This window comes from Cololabis saira, chromosome 22 (genome assembly GCF_033807715.1).
Source record: "Cololabis saira isolate AMF1-May2022 chromosome 22, fColSai1.1, whole genome shotgun sequence".
NCBI lineage: Eukaryota > Metazoa > Chordata > Actinopteri > Beloniformes > Belonidae > Cololabis > Cololabis saira.
In genome coordinates, this window is record NC_084608.1 from 24,475,672 (window position 1) to 24,489,919 (window position 14,248).

General features: G+C 44.8%; 1 protein-coding gene across 3 annotated transcripts in view; it reads right to left on the minus strand.

Moving 5' to 3' along the window:
- Positions 1-14,248, minus strand: part of gli3 (GLI family zinc finger 3) — a 119,015-nt gene that overhangs the window by 13,546 nt on the left and 91,221 nt on the right. For 2 of the 3 annotated variants that reach the window (XM_061712984.1, XM_061712983.1), the window contains exons 7-10: positions 11,677-11,881; positions 7,921-8,134; positions 6,828-6,941; positions 5,850-5,990 (exon numbers count right to left, since the gene is read on the minus strand). In XM_061712984.1, coding sequence (XP_061568968.1) covers positions 5,850-5,990; positions 6,828-6,941; positions 7,921-8,134; positions 11,677-11,881 — 674 coding nt within the window. The remainder of the gene's footprint in view (positions 1-5,849; positions 5,991-6,827; positions 6,942-7,920; positions 8,135-11,676; positions 11,882-14,248) is intronic. The other variant, XM_061712985.1, reaches the window with a different exon arrangement.

The following is a 14,248-nucleotide window of genomic DNA, read 5'->3' on the forward strand; positions in this document are numbered from 1 at the left end:
ATTATTCCTGCCCCTTGACATTATTGCAAGTGATCAGATCTGATCTGCTGGCGGTCCCTTATTCACGGCTGCTAAAGTAACCTACATGCACTAGGAGGTACAACAAGGCTCCAGAGGTGTAGGATCCTTCTGTGCACTGCTTTATCTTGGCCAGCAGCCTCCATTGCATGGTTCAGGCAGGTTAGCTCTTTGCTAATGACCATCTAAGCCCAGCGAACTGAGGGAAAAAAATTGATCTCAGCATGCTAAAAATCTAATTTGGGCTCGCCTTTGACCGTACACCTGGACTCCTTTTTGCCAGCACACGATTCGCCCCCTGCTGGTCATTACAGAGAATACATTTTTAAGGAACTTCCTAATTGCCTTCATCTTTCCACTCAGGAGGTTTTATGCACTTATTTGATACAGTCCATTCCTCTGTTCAATCAAGGACTGGATTCTGTTGATCATCAGACCACACCACATTACTGTAGATGCCGAAGTATTTTCATTTTGACTTGCAGCAAAACTGTTTCTGGGTTGCAGTTCTGTTGAAGAGCTACTGAACTCATCAGCTCAGATCGGTGGGGAAGTTGGAACTTTTTTTAGGAATCTTAACCCTCAAGAGTCGAGCATAACACAGAACCGTGAAGCATTCGGGTTTTGTGTGGCACATTTGTGTTTTTATTAGTGTAGAATAATGGGAAATTAACAACAGACAACATTTTACCTCAGAAAAAGGGCTTTATATATATTACAAGTTCTCATCCTTTAAATCTATCATATCAATTGTGTTTCTGCAATAAGATAGGATGGAACTAATAAAACACTTACTTTTGAAATAATGAACTAAATTTACAATAGATCATTTTCTTGTTTTCTTTTCAGTTGATCGTTATCTGTAACTTTGCCACTAGATGGCACTAAATCAAGCACGGTATTTCTGTCAAGCTTCAGCTGGTTTAATAAACTAAATAAGTGAAACTAATCAGTGTAAATATACTTTATCTGCTTTTATGCTGGCTCACAATGTCAGTCGTCATTAGTTTTACACTTTTATGGCCCCTTCTACTTATTTATCTATTATCTATTATCTATTATCTATTAGCATCAGTTTAAATGTTTAGCTCCCTTGTGGATTTCTTTGTGATGATGAATCTATAACATATCAATAACAAAATAATACCAGCTTGGTGTACAAGGCCATATTAGGGAATTATGGGAGTACTAACATCTCCGGCTAAAGAAAATGAAAAAAAAAGCTTACTTCAATAGTGCCATTAAAGAAGTCACAAGGTTTTATCTTTAAAAAATGTTCCCTTTGAGGGGAACTAAAAGAGGGAAAGAAAAAGAGAGAGGGAGAGGCTCATGCCCCCCTGAAAAAAGAGGCAAAATTACATAGCTGAGCTTTGGAGAGATGGAGAGGAAAGGAGAGTAGAAATGTAATAGATGAAATAAAAAACAGCAAACTAAAATTGACACCCGCTTCGCTTTTGCTGACTGGGTACGGCAGATAAGTGAGCCAAATTGCATAGATCTGATGTTTATCTTATCGGCTGCACCGAGAGCGCTTAAACGCAGATGATAAAGGAACGCCGTAGCGTGTCGCGGTGAGAGCATGTTTGAGGGTGTAAAAATATGCATCAAGAGCACGACAGGAGTGCTTTTGAACAAGGTGGAAGGCGATGAGGGTGGCGTGAAGGCTTAATTCCTAAATTAGGCCAACCACACAGAAAAGGGGGATATTTAAATCACTGCTGGCGTTTCTTTTAATACTTTAAAAAGATGTTGATTTCCTGTTAAAAGGCAGTCATATTTCCTAATATGAAGCCTTGTTTGAACTATATGCAAACGCTGGTACTTAAAGTGACATCAGTCAAGGAGAAATGGGTATTTCTTTTTTTTTTTCTCATCATGCCCCCCCCTTCCAAAAGCAATTTCAGAAGACAAATACAGGGGGAAGGGACGTTCTATTGTTTGGCTATATGGAAACTGCACCCCCCCCTACACCCTGAAACCCCTCCCCGAGTGTGAAGGGGAGCCACTGTGGTCCAAATACTGTACTTATCCTATTACTGAGCGGGGTGGGTGGGGGGGGTTGGAGAGATAAGAGCATTTTCCCGTCCGCTCTGCTGAATTAGAGGGCAGGGATTCTGTAGGCGACGACTTTTATTGGCATCTCTCTGCATATCTGCATGTGCATAGAAAAATGAGAAATAAAAACGTCATATCTGAGAGTCAAATTCTAGACAGAGAGAGGGAGAGAGAGAGAAAAAAAAAACACAATTCCAAGATGGGAACATGGAAAACTAATCAAAAGAAGAAGCAGAAAAAAAAATCCGCCCGAGTCTGATAACAAGTGCGGCTACAGTAGAAGGGGGTTAGCAGGATTTTCTTCCATTAAGGGGCCATCCTGCCCTCCTCTCCCACCTTTTTAACTCTTCCCACCTCCTGAAACAGGAGCAAAAAGTTGTCAAGATCCACAACCTTTGAGCTGAGCCCTTCAAACACGGGAGGCGAGCCATTCCACGCTGAGGATATCAATTATAGATAGGGCTTACCACCGCAGCTGAGGATTGCAATATCAAGACGGCAAGAAGACAGCTGTGGAGAGCTGAGGATCTTTCTATCAGATGTGTGGGGATGTGTTTTTTTTCCACATGTGTGTGTGTGTGTATGTGAGCGCTTCACTGTCGCTTGTATTGGTGTAATTTCATCGTTTCTGCAACTTCAGTGCCGTCTCACTTAGCTGGCGAGCGAGCGGTTCACAGGCCGAGGCCGAGAGCTGGTGGAGGTGGCGCGGGGCGGGCTTAACGTTATTAATATTTAGCTTCACAGTGACCCTCAGGCGCAGGACGGGGCAGAGCCACCCGTCTCCGGGGCCGTGTGAGAGTTGTGATAACAGACAAGAAAGAAAAGGGTTCGCAGAGCCAGCGTAGAACACAAAGCTCCGGGAGGCTTAAACCCGCCAAATCAGTTAGTACCGTCCAGCTGTGAGATGCTTCTGAGCCCATTACCACTGTCCCTGGATCCAGCCAGGAATCCAGCGCCGCCAGCAGCTCCGGCTCCCGCAGCTCTGACTCTGACTGCCAGGCGGGGAAGCAGCGGGCCGATAGGAGGTGCTGTCCAGACTGGCAGCTCGTGTGGATGTTTGCCGGGCTCCGAGAGCTCCAGAGCTAGAGCGAAGAGACAGCTGAAACTCTCACGGTGTACATGTATGTTTCCTGAGCTGTGTCAGCGAGGTGTCAAGAGCCTGTTGTCTCACTGTTGGGTTACAAGAAAAGCCGCTCTCAAGAGGGGACTGAGGTCAGGTGTTGCACCTTCTCTGCCAACACGAGGGGATGAATTTGTTTGGATCGACCTAGTAAAATTGTAAGCATGTTTAAAATAAGGGTAAGTAGATATGAGCTTCGAGGGAAACATATGATTGAAAAATTAAAATTAAAGATCAATGTATTACTGTAAGGGGTGTAAATATATGGAATGCACTTGATGAAAAATTGAAGATGTGCCAGTCGATTCATGCATTCAAACGGTTGTTTAAGTTTAATGTGTTTTTAAAAAATATGAGGGATCCAGTAGATGATACTATTACGGAATTATGTTTGGGATTGTGTAAACAATATGATTTTTTTGTATGATGTTTTGTGTGTTGCAATCTGAGTTGATCAAGGATAGGCGTAAATAAGCAATAGCTTCAGCCTATTCCTTTTCGGTTAGGTCTCTTTATTATGTGAACTAATGCTTTCTGTTGGTGTCTAAATTCTGAATGACCTGGCCAAAATAAATATATTTTCATTCATTTCATTCATTCATTCATCGACCGAAAGCCGATGCAACTATGTATCACGGTATCACGGCTGATGACTGATAAACAATCCTAAAAATCTTTGTTCATTTTCTTCTTCTCAGTCTGATATAAAAGAGCTTATAACAACATTAAAACCACGTTCAGTCTGAACCTTGTAAAACATGAAGCGTCAACATACTGGATGTATGTTAACATGGCTACTCTCAAGGCTGGACCTAAATCGCTAGTGCATCACATGTCTGGTAGGAATGGTCGATATTTTACCGTTCACGATATACCGTAAAAAAAATTCCCCACGGTAAGAATTTGTCATGTCGCGGTAAAAACGATAAATTCCCATTGATGACGTTTTTGTGTAAAGCTGATTTATGGTTCTGCGTTAAATCGACGCACAACGTACGTGAAGGAAGGAAGGAAGGAAGGAAGGAAGGAAGGAAGGAAGGAAGGAAGGAAGGAAGGAAGGAAGGAAGGAAGGAAGGAAGGAAGGAAGGAGGAAGGAAGGAAGGAAGGAAGGAAGGAAGGAAGGAAGGAAGGAAGGAAGGAAGGAAGGAAGGAAGGAAGGAAGGAAGGAAGGAAGGAAGGAAGGAAGGAAGGAAGGAAGGAAGGAAGGAAGGAAGGATATGAGCCTGAAAGAAAGAAAGAAAGAAAGAAAGAAAGAAAGAAAGAAAGAAAGAAAGAAAGAAAGAAAGAAAGAAAGAAAGAAAGAAAGAAAGAAAGAAAGAAAGAAAGAAAGAAAGAAAGAAAGAAAGATAAATTCCCGTTGATGAGGTTTTTGTGTAACAAACATGGCGGATCAGAGTCATTCCAGTTTTGCAGTACAGGTGTAACTCATTTAATTGGTTTTTATTCATTCAATTTCATTGGTGTAGTTTAGTAGCATTTAGTATTCTTTTAGAGCAGGGGTTTGACGGCTCCAAAGACTGAATGTGGTGATAGATTTATAGTTACAAAGGTGGAGTTGAATTGGTATTTTTTTTATCGTTATCTGGATAGATGCCAGAAATTATCGTGATACATTTTTTAGTCCATACCGCCCATCCCTAATGTCTGGATGGTGAAATAGTGGTTTGCTGTCTGAATTCACTCATTAGCGCACAGTTATGGCGCCTTTACAAAAAAAGGTTACCAAAAAACTGGTTTTGTATGATTCTCCGCCCCCAAAAAAACCTGTTTTGAGCAGCTCAGGAAGCTACGAGCCACTAAAAATGTGCTGTGCTGTATTTACCTAAAGAGAAGCTGTCGTTTCTTTCTTTCTTCCTTCATATTCTTTTTCTGGCTGTGGTTCAACGACTGCATGGAAACCAACAAAGCGGCAGAACTTGGATTTTAATAAAAACTATAATGACAGATTTCCTTCCTGCGAGGTTGTGTGACGGTAATTTAGAAAGTAAAAGGTCTGCATTTATATATTGCTTTTCTAGTCTCCAGCACTTTACGCTGCGAGTCACATTCATACAGAACTCTCAGTCTGCAGAGCTTCACACGCTCTCACACTGCACACATACTGCCTACTTTTCTTTTCACACACACAATTATGGTGATGTAGCCATGAACAAACCCCTCTGTATTTAGGGGGGGGGGGGCACCGAGGGGCACTTTGACATCTGACCGCAAGGCCAAGAACTGAACCAACAACGTTGCAGAAAGGCTCCACCCCCGAGCCACATCCGACCCTCCTTTGGGAAATATTCTGCTAACGGGGTTTAATTTGTTGGGATTTACGGCTTTGTTCTGAGACTGACCGCAGCCTTGTCTTTCTTCCCCGCTGCATCCTGTTGGTGCACGAGACGACGGGCTGAGTCTGGAGGAGCGTGTTGTGTTGCTAAAACACGCTCTTTAACAGCACGGATAATTGCAGAATCGAAATGCTATAAAAGATACGGCGGCGCTGCCTAACACCTACTTTAAATCCAATATTAGATCCCTTTTAGCAGCAGCTCGGGCCTTTTGCAAACGCTCCACCGTGCTCGAGAGTTGTTTTATTCTTTTTTATGCTGTGGTCTTATAAAAAAATTTCTTTCAGCAAAACAATAATTAGGCCGTTCTCCCGGGGACTCACTTGCACCAGCTGCTCCTGGGTGTCGAACTCGCGGCAGCAGTTGTCCCAGTGGCAGTTCGTCTCGTAGACCACCTCCGGCTCCTGCTTGCTCTCATCCTTGTCTCCTTCCTCCTTCACCAGAGTCATGCCATCAGGATGGTCCTGAACAAGAAGCGTAAGCACAGATCAGCGGCGAGCGAGCGCTACAACACGCACGTATAAAAAGAGCCGGGAAAAAGAGCGCCAAAGTAAAAGGATCTGTCATAAAGGGCCTCTTTTTTTACATGAAAGGCACGAGAGAGAGTTATTGGCGGCAGGTCTCGACCGCGGTGCCCCTGTGAATTTGACCTTGTCTGCCTGTTTGGTGAGCGGAAATGTAGCCGTGAACCCCCCCTGAATTCGGGGGTGGGTTTTATGGCAGGACCGCGGTGAGTATTTAAGGAATTTAAACCTCTCTTCCTGCCGAAGGTTTCTCTATTAGCCCAGACGTATTTCACTACTACATGCCTGGGAGGAGCGTGGAGTTGGCGTGGGCCTCTCTCCGAGGCTTCCACTGCACGCCTCATCCGCCGCTGCTTCAAAATCCACTTTAATAAGCTTTTTTTTCTTTCCTGCAGAAGCAAACACTCGCCGTTATCACATTTTGCTTTCCAGCTACTTAAAAGTTTGATTAAACAAAAGCAAAAAACAATTTCCTTCCAGTGTCCCGGAGATCAATGGATTGTTTTCACATCAGAGACGAGAAGTGATAAGAACCGAGTGGGAAACCAACACCAACAAACAACTTTGCCGCTGCAGCTGGTGAGCTCGTCTCTGGCAGGAAAAGCAGCGTTTACGTCGGCTTGTTTTACAAGTGGGAAATCAATTCTAAAAATAAAAACGTGCTGGTGAATTCTGGGATCTACCCGGCAGTGCAGGGCTGTGAGTTACGGCTCTGACAAATGGGCGAGGGACGCCTGTGGACTCGGCAACTTCTGGTTAAATGTGCACAACCCCCACCTGCACGCTCACCGCGCCAGGGCTCGGCAGCTCCTCCTCGGGTTTCAGTTTGGAGCGTTTGTGGTGCATCGGGTCACCCGTGCTGCTCACGGCAGATTCGCTTGTGGGTTTGGTCTGCAGAAAGAGGAAATATGAAGCTTTTAGAAGTTCATTATTGTCAAACAATGATAGTGTGGACTACGTTAGATAGTTTTATCCTTGATGGCGTCATTAAAAATGCATGCGGCGCTTATAAGCCAATCCGTCACTTATTTAATATCAATATCAATACACGTAATGATTCCTTCAACCAAACAAGAGCTAATGAAAAACCAACGCAATTCAGTGTATCGCATTAGCTGCCCTAATCATTGCAATTAAAACAAACTCATGAACCAATTCAACCAATGGATGACCTGACTTTGGCCCGGGCTTAGATCTGCCCTCGGGGGAATTCCTGTGGCATTGCAAGCCTCGCTCCAATGAGGGAATTAACCACAAGCCTTTAAAGGCTGCAAAAAAGAGACCGGTTTTGTTGCTCTCAAGCTTGTTGGGATTTTCAGAGAACACGTCACACAGTTGCCCCGTCGTTGATATTCATCTGTGGAGCCCCAGAGCAATATTCTGTTTATTCAGGGAAAGGAAAAGGCAATTTTGTTGTCCCCAATTAGAATGAGGCCTCATTTGTGATAAGGTGAAATTCGAGGGACGGGAAACAACGGGGAGGATGGGTAATAAGCGCTGAATATTTACTTCAAATGTGGGCCCGCACATACAGTAAGGGTTGAGAAAGGAGAGAAAAAGCCCCTCCGGATGCATCCATCCATGTCAATATCCCCTCTCTATATCCTCGTTCTCTCCACTGTGATTAATGGAGTCAGCACTGGGATTCTATGCTAACAAGCCCCTCGTCGTCGGCTGCAGGCGCGTCCGGGGCCGTGCTCGGCAGTCGCCAAGCAGGAGACACAAGTAGGAGGGAACTCCCAGGAGAGGCGTGCGTGGAGGGGGGGTCCTGCCTGTACCATGCTAGCCCAGCGCGTTTGTGCTGGCACGTGACGCCCGCCATCCATTACGCGTGATGATGAATCACGGCGGCGCCGGCCGCCGCGCTCACCTGTGAGGAGTCGTTGGAGAGCGCCGAGCGCTCGCTGAGCCCGGGCGGGGGGATGCCCGGCACGGGCCGCTGGTTAGCGAAGGCCGGCGTCGGGTGCACGATGGGGGGACTGTGACCGAAGGCGGAGCCCACGAGGCTCGGCTGGCGGCCGATCAGCTGCTGGTGCACGTGGAACGCCACCGGGGTCGGGGGGTAGGCGAAGCTTAACGCCGGGCTGGAGACAGGAGAAAAAAGGAACACATGACCAGTTATAACGGGTAAAATAATGGTGGAATCAAACACATTCATTAAAGGAGCATGAGGCAGGATTGAGGCAGGATTTATGAAAGAAATCCGTATACGTTTTAAGTTTTCTAGTAATAATGTCAGATGAAGCGTTCCAAACCAAAAAGAATGATCCCTCTAGTGTATCTCTCCGTTGCCTTGAACAGGCTGTGTGCTGCAAAATGTGCTGCAATTCGGACTCCGAATTTCCCGCGCTGGGCGGCAGATGTGACGTCACATGACGCTGCATGTGCGTTCTCCCCGTTCTCCCGTGCCGGCTTCACTGTTGGCTGCAGTACCCCCGACGGCCGTCGTGGTGAAGGGTGGCGCTATTGAGTCTCATTTCTTAAAAGGAGCCTCAAGCTCCTTTAAAACATCATCTATGTCAGTGGTTGACGTTTCCCCCAGTTTGTGTTTCTGTTTTGCCCCACCTGTCTTCCATCTGCCCTGATTGTTCACCCCTGTGTCTCGTTACCCCCTTGTGTATATCTGGGCTTGTCTTTCCCTTGCTCCTTGCGGTTCCGTCCTGTTTCTTTCCTCCATGTGTCCTGCCAAGTTTTTGCTCAAGTTTTTGAATCCCTGTTTTGTGTGACTTTTGATCCTGGCAAGCAGCGCTTTTGGTTTTTGGAAAATAAACCCTTTTTGTTGAACTCCTGCCTCTCGCTCTCCTGCATCTGGGTCCTCACCACACCAGCCCTGACAATCTACAACGGCAATTCAGCAAGAAAAAGGAGGAAAGATAGATGCGTAAACGGATTGTTCTGGGTAGCTCTTCATCCCTGAGGACAATCTGACAGGAGATGGCGCGGTAATGCTGGAACCACAGGACTGTTAAAAACCCTGCCGACGAGTGTTCGGCTTGTTAACACAGTGAATTATCATGTGGTCTCTGTAAGGCAGTGTGTCATAGCTCCACTGGGCAAATGATGCCGATGATAAACAAGTGCAACTTACAGCTATGTAAATTAAGCTGTTTTTTTTCTTTTTAGCTTATTAACCTGCAACCTGAACTAACTTTGTTGATTGTAAAAAATCCCCGAGGCCAGCGAGTCTCCTCCGGGGTCCGCGTAGCCGCCGGTGAGCCGGCAGATGAACTGGGATCTGTGTGGCTTGACAGCAGCGGAGTCCATTCATCCTGCGCCCTGACAATTTGCTTTCACTGCGACCCATATGTCTGCTGATCTTATTATGAGCCGAGTGGAAATCAATGGGCCGAGACACATTTGGGGGCCCATCCGCTTGTCATATCACTCATCAGTCTGTTGGCCCTGGCTATTTGGGCCCTGTCACTTGGACAGTGGCTGAGTGTGCCGTGTGATTGATCAGGCTCTTCTTACAGATTGCTGATCAATGGCAGTGGGTGGGGCTATGGATCCTTCCTCTTCCACTACTCTAGTCTTTTCTTTTGCTATCCTTTGCCTGGCTCCGGGACCGGGGATGTGATGTATCTGAGGTTAACTGGATGACTGACACGAGCCGCCGGGGAGGCGGGCCGACTGGCTGGCTGGGAGATCGTCATCCACATGGGTGTTTGAGGTGGAGACGCACACATACGTTAACTTGCGCCACACACTTTCCTCAATATTTTGTGGTGGATGTAACAGTGTGGCGATAATCTTGAAAGAATCATGTATGAGTATCACTGCAAGAGTGCTGTATCCTTCCCTCTGCTCTTCCACTTCCATCATCTTCAAATAAATACACTCAAAGCGCTACAAAAACCTCTTTGCACAGCTTTTTATCTGCAATTTGTATTTCAATTATCACTCAATTTAGTATTGCACTTCCAAAAAACTCTTGAAACTCATTCACATTTAAAAATAAATTGGAGCAGAAAAGGCTGAGTTATGTATGGGTTAAGCTCCCGTAACACTTTATCCTACATTTCCCATAATGCAGCTGGAGTGAGGTGCATTCTATTTAAATGTGATATTTATGACTTTCCCTCATTGACTGGAAAGTCTTGTTTGAGCTGGAGTTGACCATATTCATACAAGACGGCAGAGGGAGAGATCTTTGAGGCTCGACTCTACAAATATACCTATATTTGAGGACAAATGTGTATTTAATTATGGAATAATTTACATATAACCTACATTGTTGTCACTTTTTGTGTCCTATACTCAGTTGTACACAGCTTTATTCAAGCTTCACTGGTTTTCTGTGTTAGCTCATTCCCAGCTCTAATATCCAACTTCAGAGATAAATGTAACGCTCCATTGAGATCTATCACGTCATCACAATCCAATTTTCTAAATTAGACAAGTTTCCATTTCTCAGAATGTTGGACATTTGTACCATTTCGGCATGAAAAAGCTGGATGCCGTTCCTAATCGATGTGTGACAAGGATTTGTGGTGTGTCCTGTCCCGGGGTTACGTGTAACCAGGATCACCAGAAGCTGCAGTGTGGAGGATGAGGTCAAATGTCACCCATTTAGATTGCTCAGGCATGGACCAGAAGTGCACCCGTTAGCTCTAAAGCGGACACCAAAACCTAGGAATGGGCGATATTTTACCGTTCACGATATACCGTCAAAAAAATTCCTCACGGTAAGAATTTGTCATCTCGCGGTAAAAATGATAAATTCCCGTTGATGATGTTTTTGTGTAAAGTTGATTTTTGGTTCTGTGTTAAATCCACGCACAACGTACGTGAAGGAAGGAAGGAAGGAAGGAAGGAAGGAAGGAAGGAAGGAAGGAAGGAAGGAAGGAAGGAAGGAAGGAAGGAAGGAAGGAAGGAAGGAAGGAAGGAAGGAAGGAAGGGAAGAAGGAAGGAGAGAGCAGGAGGAAAGAAGGAAGGAAGGGAAAAAAGAAGGAAGGAAGGAAGGAAGGAAGGAAGGAAGGAAGGAAGGAAGGAAGGAAGGAAGGAAGGAAGGAAGGAAGGAAGGGAAGAAGGAAGGAGAGAGCAGGAGGAAAGAAGGAAGGAAGGGAAAAAAGAAGGAAGGAAGGAAGGAAGGAAGGAAGGAAATGAGCCAGAAAGAAAGAAAGAAAGAAAGAAAGAAAGAAAGAAAGAAAGAAAGAAAGAAAGAAAGAAAGAAAGAAAGAAAGAAAGAAAGAAAGAAAGAAAGAAAGAAAGAAAGAAAGAAAGAAAGAAAGAAAGAAAAAAGGATAAATTTCCGTTGATGACATTTTTGTGTAACAAAGTTGAATTGGTATTTTTTTTATCGTCATTTTTATCGTTATCGGGATAAATGCCAGAAATTATTGTGATACATTTTTTAGTCCATACCGCCCATCCCTACCAAAACTTACCTGGAGAAGAGCTAGCTATTCCAAATTTCATGAGCTAAACCTCACATGAGAATAGGCTCTACGCTTTGCAATCAGCAGCAGTGGAAGCGAACCACAAACCTTTTAAGTAAGTAATGATCCGGTTTTTCTTAACACGCAGTTTGTGATGCAACCTTTCTGCAAGCTTCGATCTTATTCCTGAAGGCAGTCCTCTATTACATTTATAATAATAATAATGATCTGAAAAAGGTGTGTGTTACCTGATGGCCCCGGCGGAGAGGTGGCCGTAGGAGCCACTGGTGGAGGAGCTGGAGCGAGAGTTGTTGAGCAGAGAGTTGACGAGGGAGTTGGGCGAGTTGCGGATCATGGTCTGCAGGTCAAAGTTGTGGTCGGAGAGCGGCGAAATGGGCAGGGGCCGCTTCCTGCTGGGTCGCGTCGGGAGCCTGGGACTCGGGAAACGGGAGCCTGAGCGATGAGGACAGTAAACGGGGTAAAAGGTGCTGCAAAGGACTTACTGCCAACGGGATGCTGTGGGAGGAAAAGTTTGCATAAGGCTGCAAAGTTGCCATTTTCCATTGTTTCAATGGGTGTTTTTATCCAAAGAAACACTTCAAAAGTTCAGAAAAACTATCAAATTGGTTCATACGTGACTTTCTGCTTGACTTCATCCAAGCTCTAACCTCGTCGAACCCTAGCAGATGACATTTTTGTCAATCATCAGACAAAAGGCTCATCTGAATGGCTGTTCAGCTGTCACTTGATGCACTGCTTGCATTTCATCAGTGAGAAAACATGCCTTTTATGTTGGAGAAATGCTCTGACTGTGTATGGTAATATTTAATCATGTCCAATTTGACTAGTTATTCAAATGCAATCAGTGTTGACTGGAAATACTAAAAGGGGGGTTTGAAAAGGTAAAAGGCGGAAACACCACAACCATTCTCTCGGCGCATACAATGAGCCACGGGTGGAGATTAGAACATGACTTTTGTTGTCTTTTCACATGGAGATGTCACAAACAAGACAGAGAAAAACGGGGCGAGATGGAGGGAGGGAGGAGGGGGTTGGGGGGGAGAAAAGCACCGAGGGGAAGTCGTGCTTTTGTGCGTGAACTGACACAATGACTTTGTGACTCAAGACTTGGAAATAAAAACATTTTGAGTTATTTCATAAAGGCAAACAAAACCAGCTTGCACAGCCCCGATAACCCCCCTCCACCCACCACCCTCTCCTCCTATATTTGCGTCCCCCTTAATCCATCCATCTCCCAAAAACGTAAATGCTCCGTCTCTCGTTTGACACATCTAGCGATTACGGAGCGCTCCATTCACATGGTAATCAGAGTGTGTGGATGGGGAGCGCGTGTGCGTGGAAGCCGCGGCCGCGTTCTGGCAGACGCCGGGCCCGCGTCGCCTCTGCAGCGCCAGCCTGTATGGAGAGTGACACCCACTTTACGTTGTCATCGTATGGAAGATGTCGCTCAGGGGGTGCATGAACTAAAATTGATAAACACAATAGAGTTTGCCACATGACATGACATTCCTCAATGCATCTGATATTCCTCCTCGTGAACGATTGAAACTATTCATCCTCTTGTGAAAAAGTGTCATTCGACCCCACGGTTCAGATAAATGCCCTGACTAGGCCTGTGTTGAAAAAAATCGATTTCCCAATTCTAAATCGATTCTCATATTAATTCCTAAAAATCGATTCATATGTCTAAAGATCGATTTTTTTTTATTTTTAATTTTTTAATTTTTAATTTTATTTATTTGTTGTTTTTTTTCATCATTACATTACAAATTTTGGTTATTTTTTTGTTTATCCCCAAAAAAGGAATGTTTTGTTGGACACGAGAATAACTAACCATGTTTTTGACTATATGTTTAAAGGTATGAAAACATTAAAGTGTTAGGTTATAATTGCATAAATTGTCTATATTTCATTACTTTATAAACTGTCTTGGGGTTACATTTGCAAAAAATGCTAAAAACCAAATGCTCAAAAATTTAAAACCAAAATAGATCGAAAATGGAACAAATAAAAACGCAATGTGGGAAAAAATAAAACCGATTTCATCCGTCTCTGTTTCCTCCCTGGATCTGTTTGGTAATTCTGACCCACACGATGTTTCTGAAAGCAGTTCTATCAGCATTCTGGGAGCTGATTGGTCCTTACAGCATCATTAGCTGTCAATACTTGCTGTTGAATCTCAATATAATACTAGTAGTAATATTTTGCATAACTACAGTCATATAATTCATGCAACAGCTCAAAAAACAGTTTTAATAACACTAACCCAAATCAATATCGGAATCGAATCGAATCGAATCAAATCTTGATAATCGATTCTGAATCTTAAGAATCGGAATCGAATCGATTGTTGACATTTGAATGGATCCCCAGCCCCAGCCCTGACACCTGGAGCCGGCTGCATCCCGCTGAACACAGGAGGTGCAGCATCCACTTGTGGTGAATTAGAGGAGAGCGCGGGGGAGGGAGGGGCTGTAGCGGTGGAGACGGGGCCTACGCGCCGCCACTGCAAAGCCTCATGGGAGTGGTGTTTATTAATGCACAGCTCAAATGATAAATCGTCCAACCAGTAAGTCAGAGGGAAGAGCGTCCTGCCTCGTAGCGGGACTGTCCCTCTAATTTCCTCTTGATTTATGGACGGGACGGCTTGTTGCTTGCTGTGTCATTAATTTTGAGGGCCGCCGAGGGTTCGGACGGGCCAGACTGACGGCGGTGGAAATAAAAGTTGGTTCCAAAAACGAGGCTTGAACCCACAACGACACACCTGAGGGGGGGGATGCTGCTGCTTGAGTTTGAGTT